Below are 14,163 nucleotides of genomic sequence, written 5' to 3'. Positions count from 1 at the left end.
GTGGGAGTTTTAAAGGCTTTCAGTTAAGATTTTATTTAGACCCTGAAATACACACACGCTGATAAAATGACAAAAGGAGGAATTCATTCATACTTTAGTTTGTTTTGTTCAGTTTAAGCACGCAGACTACAGCAATGAAGATGTACGACACGGTGACACTGTATGAGTTAGACTTTGTTTTCATGATCGTAATGCTGGCGAGCGCTGAACCAGCTGATGGTGTCGTCTCACTATTTATTTAGTCTGCGTGCGAGAGCTCAGAGGCGTCAGCTGGTTAACAAGCAGGTTTGGAATCAAAGAGGTTTACGGCCTGAATTCAGTCTGCGTCTTTCAGAGAACATGAGAAGCTTTTGTTTTTCTGTGTTTTCTCTCTCACAGTTATGGCTTTTTTTTTTTTAATTAAACACTGGCAAATCGCTGAATCATCACTAAATCATCGCTGTTCACGATAAGCTGATGAGGATAATTTATCAATAATTTACGAGTAGCATCTTTCAACACAGAATTAAAGCAGTGAGATACACTTTTAGCAAATGTACATACAGACAGTGAAAGATTCGATGTACTTACTACTACTACTACTACATGGAATCCAGCATGTAGAATAATATTTTCAAAACTGTTTCTAAACTTACAAACTTGTAACTGCATTAACTTTCTAAACCAACTAAGGAAGTATTGGAGAAAAGTCTTTGTATCCTCGAAAATACCACAGTGCATCTCAGTGTGTTCATTTTTAACGCGGGTTATGGTCCAATGGGAGCTGCCCCCACACCACCAACCACACACACCCATGAACTCCTCCCAGAGGACTCTGCTGCAGTTGCTGATTTTGTTTCTGACTGTACAAACTTTGCCTTGAATTATGTAACTGTTGGAACTGAGCGCGATGGGGTCAGCGGGGGTTAATTCCCCCGGTCACATGACCTGCTGCACTCCAGGTTTCACCGAACACTAATGCTAAAAACCTCATTTGTAGTCATGTCTCCCCTCTAATATTTTGTTACAATGGTGGTTTGGTCTGGGTGTTTTTAGCAGCACAGACGCTACAGAGTGATCATATGAATATGAAAGGAATACTCTGAGAATATTAGAGGAACACTACACGCAGTCGTGTGTCTCTATGATCCTCTCTCTCGGTGAGACTGCTGATGTTTCAGAGCTGTGGTCAGAGCCAAACCTGAGACGGATGAAGGATCAATGAGGCAGGCAGCCTAGACTGAACATATTCAACTAAACAACACCGCTGCCCCTGCACTCTCTCTGCTACCAGAGGAAGGGGGGGGGGGGGGGCAGGCCCACTCATCACCCCTCACATCCCCTACAGGTGCTACTATAGACATGTCATGTCAAATAAAGTCCCTCATTTGATGCAGCAGCACCTGAATGCACTGGTTTTCTATATGTTTTTCACATGCTCTCTCTCGGTGTTTAAAAATTTAAGCCTCCCAACCGCTCAGAGTGTGTTACAACACATGCAACATGCCGTTCACACACACACACGCACACACACTAACGGCACGGCCTTCGGGAGCAATTCGGGGTTCAGTATTACGCCCAAGGACACTTTGACGTGCAGACCGGAGGAGCCAGAGATCAAACCACAAACCTCCCGCTTGGCGAGCGACCCGCTCTCCCTCCTGAGCCACAGACGCCCCAAAAGGCACAGCGAGCAGATAATAACGAACGCCAACACACAACGCGCTTGTTACCCATGAGCAGTCTGCATTTTGAAGTATTTCACTTTCAGCATTTGAGATACTTCAGAAATCCACATCACACTGAGCTTGTTGGAGATGCTATTAAAGTAACATAAGTCATAACTTTTCCCTTATTTAGCCTCCTTCAGTTCAGGTGGAAGTGGAGGATTCTGGTCCAGTGGATTCAGATGTTTGGTCGATATTCTCTGAGTGCCCTTGGACACTGTGAGCGCTTGAATATCAGAATAAACACATAATTAACCGCCGTCATGCTGAGAGGAATAGATCCGCTCCTTTATTGACTGTTAGCAGTTAAGTGTCTGATGACTGATTGACCTGAATTTAGCTCCTGTTCTCAGTGATTTGAGCCGTCTTTATCATCCTCTTGTCTCGTTTATTTACTTCCTAATCAAACATTTACTTTGCGCATGAGTGTATCAATATTGCTAAAATGCAGCTCACTGTGTAACGCTTGTGTCTTACAGGCTCCCAGAGGTACGGATCTCAGACAACGGGCCTTACGAATGCCACGTGGGCATCTATGACCGGGCAACGAGGGAGAAGGTTGTCCTGGCTTCAGGGAACGTTTTTCTTACTGTTATGTGTGAGTACCACCATCACAGCACTTCATCTATGTCATAAAGCCAAGGAAACATACCTTCAGAGGTTCTTGCTCATAGCGTTCAGTGTGTTTTGGTGCATGGAGAGGGACAGTGGGCTGGGCTTTGAGCCCTCAAAGTCTGTGGTTTCAAGCCAGATGTGAGGCAAGTAACAAGGAATTAGCTAAGAATAAATGAAATAAGTGTGAACTACTTGCAACTTTAGTATTAAGCTGATTGTCACATCTAAAATATATTTCTGTAATAACCAATGACAATATGAAAACAACATGACGGTGTGAAGGAGGCACTCTGACTTACAGCGTTTTGTATTAAGCTTTTGCTCATTGTTTCAAGGACACTCTTCTTTTTTAATTCATTCTAACATCTCCCACAGCGTGATGTTTGGCTGCAGCAGGCAGCTGTTTTCAGCTAAAAAAAAAAAACTGTTTGCGCTTCCTGCCCGGCATCAAACAGCAGACAGACACAGTTAGCGACTAGCTGGTGAACACAGTGGAGCATTTACCTGCTAAAGATCCAGATATCTCCCTCAGGAGTTAGAGGCCAAAGACAGAAACACACCTCCAAATTAATGACAATACTGCTTCATAACCTCTGGATGTGTAATAAACGATGGTGGTAATATGTTGATATTCAGTTATTGTAGGTTCAGGGACTGTGGATCGGTCCGATCTCCACTATGATCTTCTTGATCATGAGAGGATCTCTTTCATTTTGATTGAGCTCTAATAGCGGTGATCGGTTGTCTCACACCAGCCTGGTGTGTGTTTTGGGGTCAGCCATCAGCTCTTTGTGCTGCATGTGGAGGATTTGTGTGAAAACAGTTGAAAAATGACACGCGGCTCGGATGGGTGTTGGCTCAGAGAAGAAAACAATGACTCTGCAGGCAACAAGCGGATTAATCACCTTCACCCAATGAATACTGAAGATATTTTACACAGAGGTGGATTTTCAGGTTGATACAGTATTTATTATTCCTGTTATTTATTTTTGCCTTCTCCACCGTGGCTGCTTTTTCATCCTGCTGTCAGGACTGTCTTACACCAAGAACTAATGAACCCAGCCTTTTTACATTTTGCGGACTGAAAGGCCTTCGGATACAGAACAATTGATCAAATTTCAGTGGCGATCTCGACCCACAATGTCCGCCATTAGAAGGTTATTGCTTCCTTCAACTATGAACCTAACAGAAACAGACTTGATTCCAAATCCTGAGGGTATGTTATCAGGGTCAAGAAATCGATGCAACTGAAATTTCGAGTTGATAGGAGCTATGTGTTTTTTTTTTCTCTGTTCTAACGGCAAGTGTTGAGAAGTGTTAAGCACTGGAGGAGGTATGTGCCATCTCTGTGACCTCTACATTCCCAAGATTTATATTTTTAGACAAAACACTTTCTGCTTATTTATCTATGTCTGTCCGCCTATCAATCATATGGATTTAACACTGAGGAATCTTTGCATTCTTCAATTTCCTCCAAACCTTATTGCCTCCGTCACACAGCCGCTATTACCATGACGTCTCATTCAGTCACCAGCGGAGGACATGTGCCCGTAGCCTATTGCTCAGTCTGTGCTGTAATTATTGTATTTAAGTCCCCCTAACGACAGCTGCTTCGCTTGCCTCTGATGTATCAATTTCAGCAGCAAAGACATGCTGTTCTCCATGTGGTCCTATGGCTAATTAGCAATGGTGAAATTTTTCAGTGGAACACCAGAGAGAGGCACCATGTGACAATATTACTCCATTATCACATTTTGTGCCTCTGAGACCTGCCTTTGGTTTTCATGTTTCCTTTTTTTTTTCTCTTCCTGTTAACTTTCTTTTTACCCAAGTCCTCGAACCTCTCTTCTTGACGACCAATCGCATGCCTCCGCTTGAGCGTTCCCCGGCAGTGACGTCAGCCAAAGACTTTATCAATGGAAGGGGATTTACTCAGTTAACTGTTTCTGGTTTCGGCGTTGGGTGGGAAGAAGTGAATGATGTAGTCCGGGGATAGTTGGAGCACCCTAACTCAGCCGGGTCTTAAATCACCACTCCACAGGAGAGGGAGAAGAATGGCCTCTGGCGTTGTGGCTAATTGCCGTCTAAACTGAAACGGAATTATTCATAACCTATTAGTGTGTCAAGTTCAGTAGAGAAAAGTAGAGAGGAGAAAGAAAGAAAATGAGAGGAAAAAAAGTTAATTAATAGGAAGCAGTACACGGAGAGTATTTTAATTTTTTAAAGGGCTTCATAAATAAGAATTATCATTTTAATGAATCCCCTGCCAAGAAATTCAATCATCCCGTTTTAAAAGGCTAAACCCTGAACTCTTGGTACCTCCGCTACTGTCCTTCACTCTCTGGAAAGTTTGAAAAGTCTCCGCTTTTCTTCTTGCACTGCAGCAGCATATGTTGACTTTATTAAACCCAAAGGCAGGAAGAATCTCTCACCCGAATGACTGCCATCGTCACACTGTGACAACCAGTGCAGCTCAAGCTCCATCCAGTGATGAACGCAGTGAGTTAAGCACAGTGTCCTGTAAAATATCCTAAACATTTACAAACTTGCAAAATAACTGGGAGTGTTCAGGGTTTTTTTTTTTCTTTTTTATTAGTTTTTTTTTTTATTTTTATGTACACTATATACCATATCCCCTGGACAATTGCACAAACAAGCTTTTATCTTTGTAATGAGGAGCATGCAGCACCAACATGGACCCATAACTAGGGCAATTTATTATGTACTGTGTTAGCTAAATTTTATCCCTTAACCTGAGTGAGCTGCTTTGGCGCTCTGTGCCTGTAAATGTAATTATTGACACATAACTGCATGATAATTTTCGATGAGGCGCTCTGTTGTTATCAAAGTTCAAAATCAGCATCTGAACTGAAAGGTTAGGGATGAGAGGTTCAGTGTGAGAAAATGCTGAAATACGCTGATGGACAGAAACCTTATTAGGCTATTGAATTTACTGTCAAAGCATTTTCAGTCTCAGTCTGCAGACGACACATTCAACAAGATGTAAATACAAAGTGAGACTTGACAATGCAACAGAATTTGGCCTGTTGACCTCTTTCCTCTGTGTTATAGTTTAATTGAAGAGGGCTCAGCTGAATGACATCAAAGAACAAAACACTGAGTTCTTTGATCTGGAGACCATTTTAATGCGATTATCATAAAAAAAAGCATAGAAAATCTGAAAAACTGTGGCCAATACTTCATTAGGAAAGACTTAGTACACCACACTCACAGCAATCATTACCCACCGCTCTTGGCTATGGGTAAAAGTAGGAAATATAAGGCTGGAATATTTCACTCAAGATATGCTTTTCATTTTGGTTAAACTGGGAAAATGTGTGTCAGAAATTGCAAAGCGCAGGTTTGTTATATTCATCACCCTTAGGCCAGTGTTGCACAGAGAAACTGTGCATGCAACGCCACGGTCAAGTTCATATAAATGTATTTTTACATGCAAGATTTCAAACAGAATCAGTCTGCTAAGAGCAACACGGACTGACACGGACTGCAGAGGTTATTGGCTTCGACTGTGTAACTAAATTGCATGGATTTTTTTTTTTTTTTCAACAATAAACTCTCCTTTCTTTTCCTCAGTGACAGAAATACTAAACTAGAATATTTAGCATATGTTAAAATATTCAGAGGGGGTTCTAGCTTAGACAAAGTTTAATAATAGCAAAATTGCATATGGATTGTGTTCCCACACAGTATATTAACGGCAGAACTGCAAGTGTCCTAAAGCCCTGATAGTCCTACACATTTAACTAAGGTTATGCAATTAAAGCAGTTTTAATGTCAAAACATTGTAAAACACCTTGAGTTCACAAGTTCACTCAAGCAAGTTGAGAAAAGAATTAAGAGCTTGATTTTGAAATTACTGGGCACTTGTTTGATCTTTAATTTTACCTTTCACAAGTCATGTTTACATGTTTAGCTAGGTGGGATTTTTTAAAGCACCATATGTGTGTAGCTATAAGAGTATAATAGATGTGTCTGTATTGTAATTTCAACACTTAGGGGATGGACTTTTGACCCATCAGCAATCACATAAAATAGATATTTCATTTTGCAAACAGTGACATATCCATCCCTGTAAAGCTAAGGTCATAATTTCAGGCTTTGGTGGGTGAAAGAAATCAATACCTCTATTCCCAATGGCAGAGCTAGGGTCATTATTTGTTATTACCCAAAGTGATTCGGATGCGACATTCCAAAGATTACAAGGAAAGGTTATTTGTCTCCTCAGGACGGAGTCCGACCTTGGGAAGCCAGCTCCTGGTTGATCTGTGCACAGTGTCCGAGACAAGTAAGGTTGCCGTGTTGTTGTCTGCATCAGATGACCGTTGGGTTGCGTCGCCTCCTCTGGATGAAGAACACATTAATAGCTCTTGTGTTTAAGCATCATGTCACGTAACTCCGGAAATCCTTTCTTCTAACCTTTTGTAAAGCGTGGAGATGTAATTTAAAGGATAGCCTTCGTGAGGCGGCAGGGTTGGTATTTATAACCCCTTGAAACAGAGATGAGCGCTAAGGTGTAGAGGGACTAATTACCTTCTCATCCCATAAAACTGGGATTCGCTTCAATAATGGATGCCCAGCTTTAATTAAGCGCTGTGTATATTTAGGCGCTCGTTTATAAATGGGTGGGATTAATGGCGTACGAGCCAAACCCAAAGACAGCAACGCCTGCAGACACAGCAGTTCGGTGTACTAGTAGGAAGAGTTTAAGGACTGTGTGACTGCGCTTGCGTACTTGTGTGTGGAGAGAAGTTTGTTTGGGCAGCGGGTTTGATGGATTGCAAGGGAGAAGCTGCTCCCTCTGTGCCGCGCACTTGTTTGGGAAGTTAAGAGAGCATCTTGGCCAGAGTCGAAACATAGCGTGACTCGAACGTTTGCCTAGTTCTCAGCTCTCAGAGAGGATGCCAATTTTGTCAGACTCATCAGTTGTATTCTGAAGTGTTTGCCATGTCGTCTTTTAGCGCGTCTCGGGTCGCCACGGGGGATTGTTTGAGAGTCCTTGATATGATTCTCCATTACTCTCTCATTTATCCTCTGTGTCACCTTCCCGCTCATCACACTTAATGTCCTACAGTGTGCTACCAGCATCACAACCTGTTCAATTGGTTGTGTGCAAAAAATATTTCATGCAACACCATTCTCTGTTTCATTTTGTGACAGTGTAGTTCATCAACTGTTGTCCACATGGAACAAGCTTTATCTTTTTCCTTTGGTCTTTTTTTGGTTCATAATTAACAGTACGGACTTTCCTCTGAGACCATTTCATCTGGAAATAAACAGGTCTTGCTTTTGGATAAACTGCCTGACCGCTTCCCACTACCACTATTCAGTTTTGACTGGGAGCAGCCCACAGCACCAATAAAGCCTGTTGGCGTGGAGCCCATTGAAGGAAAAAGAGAAAGAAATGAATTCAAAGAGCAGATGAATTATTAAATGTCTGTCTTTGAGCTAAACCCTGGGGTGATAACTGAGGCAAAAATAAACAACCCATAGGCTTCCTCAAGGATTTCTCTACCCATCATTGAACTGGTAGTCTGTGCATCACTTAGATGATGCTAAAGAATTTCTGTCTGATTTTTTTTGTCTTCTTTTCGTGCTGTCAGAGTTTTGTCAGAAAAATGTCTGTTTCCCTTCACTTGATGCTACTCCTTTTTTTTTTTCTCAAAACCCACAAGTGTTGGATCTTTCATTAAGTCAGAAGCAGAATTTTAAGCCTTCATCGGACAAACACGGAAATCTATTGCTGCCATCTTGCTATAATTTGTTTCAACTGGGTTATGGCACAAACTTGCGATCGTATTTGCAGCCATACTGTATCTCATTTGAGGCTGAATTAAAAACAAGCCATTTTTACCCTCCAGCTCATTCAGTGCCTCATTCAGCTGACATTCACCAGGCACTCATCAGCAGGGCAGTCCATGCGCGCCAAGGCTGAAGCCTCATGAGTAAGCCTGTTTTCATACCCGGCGATTTCACACAGCAAACAAAAAACAAGCATCTGATGGTTGCATCATATCGTCTGCTCACATTCTGTCCACTAAAAGGCTCCAGGAGGCGCTATTTTGGCCTGAAATTCAGCTCCAGCCTGGATTCACTATATGCACCATCACAAATACATACCATGGTGATACCCTAGAATATAATTATATATGATAAATGTAAGTATTACCTAAAGGAGCATCCACAGCAGTCTCATTCCCAGTCTCAGCAGCCTCTTCCCAGAGGACGAGAGCAAACAACACCGTTTTTGAGACGGACTACAGTTTCTGTTCGGATGCCGCAATTTCCTCATCTGAACTGTTGCACGAAAACACAAAGCATGTGGAGTGATCAACGAATCAAAAGAAATGAAATCCCCAAAGTGTTCTGTATACTAACTAGCAATTCAATCTCACAACCTTTTTTTGCAATTAAAATGGTTAAACTGCAGTAAGAATATGATGATGCAGCCCTGGTTTGAACATTGCTCCAAAAGCCCTGATATTACCATGACTTAGGAGTTAGAATCACGTTTTCACCTGTTTCTTGGGCACTTAGTATCTTTAAAAATCAGGAAGTTTACTTGTACTGAAGTATTTTAAGTATGCCTCTTGTAAATTGAGATTAAAAGAATAATAAATCAAGATTAGCATCAGCTCAGCATAGGTTACATCTACCTTAATTGATCACTCATGTAATGCACCACCAGGCTAACGTGCTAAGTGACCCAAATCAAACACACCCTTGACATTGCGCAACTATTAGGTGCACACTCGATCTGCTTTAAATACTGACTTCCACACTTACTGAGGAGTGGTGGATGCCCTTTCTGCTGTTTTTGATAATCCCTGTTGTGACTGCTGAGCGCTCATTCAGCTCAAAAGTGCTCAAAAACAGAGGAGTGCAGTGGGACAGAGACTGAGTGGACCAGTCATATTACGCATTGAGACAGAAAAAGCAGAGGTTGAACCTAGGACAGATCGAGCAGGACTTTGTGGTGCGCGAGACTCACAGATCGTCGTTCAAAAAATGAACATAAAAAACACTTTTTTGATGTAGCAAATGAGATATAATGTCATCATTGGACCTACAGACCAGCAGGCTCAGCAGGAGTGTTTGCAGATGTGTTTGATTCATTATGATTACACTGCTTTTCTAAAGTAAGTAGACTTTCCTGTTCAACTGTCACATTTGAGTTGAACATGCAGACGTCTACGTATTTTTGATATTTTTAATATTTTTACCGACAGTAATTTTACTATGACCAGTCACATGATAACTTGCTTGTACCTGAACCTGAAAGTATTCATCTCCATCATAACACCATGATATATTTGTGTATGGGCAGGTTATTTCTGTATAATTTGCATTTGCGTGCATGTCAGCATATACATGTAGAAGCAAAGATTACTAAAAATAGTCCCCATGAAAAATCCCCACAGATCACACTGTGCACAGAGCGGCCAAGAACTCCCAGCATGGCCTGCGACACAGTGTCACGAAGGCTGTGTTGAAGAGGAGACGTATATGTATATGTCATGAGAAAGGATGCCGTGCATTACTGCCAGCTTTGGTGCGACCATGCATAAAAGTAGCATGGCGGGTCAGTACCACATTTCACACACTTCAAGCCTATGAGCCAAATATTCAGTTCACTTTAGAGAAAACTGGCAACGTCCTTTCCAGTTTTGATTTTCTGTATTAGAGCCTCAATACTGGACCTTTATTTTGGTGTGTTTCGCCTGCCGGATTTTGCTGACATACTCATATTTTGTTGATTTGGTCATTTTTCCTTCATGCTTCTATCATTGGTAAGTAGGCTACATAGTTAAACAGTTTCTTTTTTTGTCTGTTTTAATTGTGTTCATTGGTGATGTATGATCGGGAGTCTGCACAGGGTTTTTTATTTTGAAAAGTGAGCAGAATCTCTATGCCGTTCTTGTGTCTGACTTCCTGCTGGCTCAATCTGCTCTGTGCAGCTTGATGCAGCCTCCATTAAAAATAGACTAGGTGCTTATTCTCCGCGGAGAAGACTGGAGAGCCACTTCTGGGCTGCTTCTGCATCGCACAGCAGCCCTTCTGTTGGAATGACAAACATTGTCTAGAGTTGTGGCGATGGCTCTGGTGGCGCAGCCAGAGTGCGGCGCTGCCGAGCCTGGTGGAATTTGCAGGTAAGCATATTATGCATTTTTCCCCTCCTCCCTACACCCACTTGTTGGCACGCGGCCCTGCAGGCACATTAAAAGTTTGGCTTCTCATTTTCAATGTAGGCATATCCTGACTAGACCCTGCTGCTTCCACCACCATATGGCACCATTGTTAAAGAGCACAAATTAGGGCTGTGCTCAGTATACTAGACTGCTGAAATGCACGAATACAGTTTGGCTCTGCATGACATCAAGGGATGTTTATTATACCCCATAAAACACAGCATCTCCTGCCTGTCACGCTTTAATCATTTAGGAATGCCCCTCCCCAGATACATAATCCCAATCACGGCAGAGCAGCGACAGTGGAGGACGCCATGCAAAGATCACTCCGTGCTGTGCACTGTTTCTCCTCCATCCACACCATTACGCCTGATGGAGACTGGAGTATCAGTCGAAGTCAACCAGTCACATCTAACAATGGCCAAGTCAGGATGTCATATCCATAAACGCAAAGTTGTAGAATTGTCAGTGACATGGAGACGCTGTTTTTGACAAGAACAAACTTTCAGCAAATCAGCATTTTTTTTTTCAAAGCGCCGCTCTTAAACACAGAAGTACACATCTTCAAATGGTTCCAAGAGTCTTTAAACCATCACTTTTAAATAACCTTGTGATGTCTTTCACAATGCGGCCCTTTCTTGTTTTCTTGGGTAGCGTTCCTTCCTTCATCCTGAGACGTGCATGTCTGATATTGAACACAGTGCCTCCCCTGATGTCTCCTTGTGGTTCTCTGTATGCTGTGAAGTGGAGGCTTCATTCCTTGTGGCGCAGTCTCCCTCATTCCCTTCACTCCCCCTCACTAAAGATGTCTTCATCACTTGCTGCGCTCTGCTCCCCACCAAGGTCCCTCCTTTTGAGCGTGGTTGACTGAGGAGGCGACAGAGGAGAAACAGCTTCGCCTCCCCAGAGACACGCGGCTGATTGTACCAAAGGATGAGAAAACCTCTTTGTCTCTCTGCCTTTTGCCTCAATATCACCTTGCTTGATAAGTCTCCTTTCCTACCAAGTGATCCCTCTAAAAATAGTTTCTGGCTTCACAGGTTTTTTTTTGAGCAACTTTGGCAAAACTTATCAGACAGTGTTGTCTTTTTTCTGTAAATGAATCGATTCATTCACTTAAGGAGGTTATGTGTTGTATTTTAAATTTAATTCATTTCTCAAGAGACTAACCCAAAGGCATCTGTAACTTGGAAAAGGTCAACTTAAAAGAGCCAGACAGGATGAAAAGAGTCAGAATGGCTCCCTAGTTTGTAATATCATCCCAGCTCTGTGGAGTAAGTATATGAGCTGATTTATTTTTAGCTCGGCCCAACGTGACGGTAAGATTTTTTTTTTTTGTAACTACAAGGAAACGCATAGATGTGAGATCACCTGTCTGTCATTTATAGCCTATTTGCTTTCCTCTCATAACATTTATTTTATGATGAATTTTCTGTAAGCGTGTGCGCCCACACTCTCTCCCCTGTGCGCTCTCTATCAAAATGTTTCATTATGTCAACTCCCTTAAAACTGTTTTGATGCATAGCTCACCAGAAGGGATCTTTTAGGCTTTCACAATAAGATATTGACAAGAAAAGATAATGATGGCATTCTCGTCTCACATAGGCCGCATTTATGCTATCTGGAAGATAAATTCAATTCACAGTGTGGTTGAAAGCCTTGGAAGACAATATGTCTGTTGATGACTGTGGGTTTTTTGTCTTGTGTGCTATCTGTTAGATTGTCCTTGTTTCTTTCACAATCACGCTGCCTTGACTTTAAACTGCCTCCATGTAAGATTTTACCACGATCGCATCGTTACGTGACTACACTTGTGCTTTTACATATTAATAAACAGATTGTTTTTTTTATTTTCATCAAGCACCTCCAATACAACTGAGGCTGGTGGATGTCAGTTAGTGTGGCTGATCTTTCCAGTGTCACGCTGGGAGGGTGGAAAGTGCCAGATATTCCCAAAAGTGGTGCTTAGTACCTTTCACTGTGGTCTTAGCTCTTTGAGATTTGACACTCATCTTTGCTGCTGCACAAAGGACTGTGAGACAGGCGATAAATTTATGGGGAAAGAAGAAATACAGGTTTAGGAGCCCCTGAAAGCAGCCTGTGGGCATGGATCGAATGGATTTCTCCTCAGTGTGCCCATTTTTTAAACTTGAATAGGAATCAGAGGAGGGAAAGCTGAAGGGAAAATTGAAATGGGAAATTCATATTATATTGAGACCCTTACTCTGTGCTGTCAAAATCCATCAAATTAGGGGCAGATAGGGTAACCTGTATTAATTGTGTAAATGTCTGATCTAGAATAGCCCTGCTGAGATTGAGAGATTTGTAATAATGTTTTCGGGGAATACGACAAAGTTGCTTTTAGATGTTCAATCTCTGTTAAAAATGGATTAGACCTATAGACCTAGACCTACAACCTACAAGTCTGTCCCAAATAGACCTTGTTTCATTCTTGAGAGTAAGGCGTTTTTGGCTTAATTGCGAATTTTCAAAAGCATTCTAAAAATAATTTAATTGAGGTTGAGGAACTTAGATATTCAGGTATTTCAAAGGGCAGAAAACAGAACTGGTTTTGATAAATATAGAAATGAATGTGAAAACATGTGAAATGTGACAGCTTTAGAAGAGCCAGAGCTTGATGATTCTGCTTTTAGGAATTAACCACTAATTGGCACGCTCTCGTTAACTTCACTTTCTTTCTCTCTCTCCATCTTCTTCTATTTCCTGTTGTTTTAGTAGCAGTAATTGTACCACTGGGAGCTCTTTCCACAAACATTTCTTCAGGTGGAAACCATTCGCTGGAGAGTCTTCTATAGGGATGGCTAACATATTCTCGTGTGTCACGTATTTGTATATATTGATTGAAATTCTGCTGCCAAATCTCAAGAGAGAATGAATGAAATATGTTCCTGCCATACTGTTTAATTATGCTACTTCCACCTTGACTCCAGAATTATCATCACACATCACACACACACACTGTGTGTAAGTGAATTAGATTTTTTTTTTTTTTTACATTATGTGATGAGCTCTAAAGCACAGTTGTCTGCATCACAGGAGCAGCTCCTGTACAACTGATACACTAGCAGCTTTGCCGGAGAGAGGATAGACTGTTTATGGAAATGCAGTCTCACAATCCATCTCTATTCCCACATTTACTACACTGCTGCAGTGTGTGCTTCAGCTCCAAGGAAGCTGCTCCCGTTCGCGGTGGAGACGTGAACTTAATTGACTGCTGTCTCAACCTCACTGGAACTCACAGTCACTGTCACGGCACACCAGGGAGGAATGTAATGGCGGCAAATCAATAGTCAATTAAAAAATGTCCATTCTGTAATATTTCTTTTGAAAAAGAGAGCAAGCGAGAGGACGCAGCAGTCGACACTTCAGGGCTGGTGAGGCTATTCATACAGGAACAAGATCAAAAACGCTCACCTGCCAAAGTGGCCTGTAGAATTGACACAGCGCCTGCCAATTTTTAGCCCGTATTTGGCAGGTTGGCGAATGTTAATTTCAAGTCCTGGTGGCATGACATGTGGCACTGGCATGGGCTACTGTGGGCAGGTGTTGCCTGTGAGGGAGCATAAAGATCTAAAATCTAAAATTAGACACCCAAACACTGAAAGACGGGCACC

The 14,163-nt window shown here is 42.0% G+C and overlaps 1 protein-coding gene across 2 annotated transcripts in view; it reads left to right on the top strand.

Annotated features, from left to right (window-relative positions):
* igsf21a (immunoglobin superfamily, member 21a) overlaps positions 1 to 14,163 on the top strand; it is a 171,744-nt gene that overhangs the window by 102,608 nt on the left and 54,973 nt on the right. For both annotated transcript variants that reach the window (XM_076743097.1, XM_076743087.1), the window contains exon 4: positions 2,186 to 2,304. In XM_076743097.1, the coding sequence (XP_076599212.1) occupies positions 2,186 to 2,304 (119 nt within the window). The remainder of the gene's footprint in view (positions 1 to 2,185; positions 2,305 to 14,163) is intronic.

Source organism: Chaetodon auriga, chromosome 2 (genome assembly GCF_051107435.1).
Source record: "Chaetodon auriga isolate fChaAug3 chromosome 2, fChaAug3.hap1, whole genome shotgun sequence".
Taxonomy (NCBI): Eukaryota; Metazoa; Chordata; class Actinopteri; order Chaetodontiformes; family Chaetodontidae; genus Chaetodon; species Chaetodon auriga.
The sequence above is the reverse complement of the archived record's forward strand: the minus strand, read 5'-3'. Positions and strand labels throughout refer to the sequence as shown.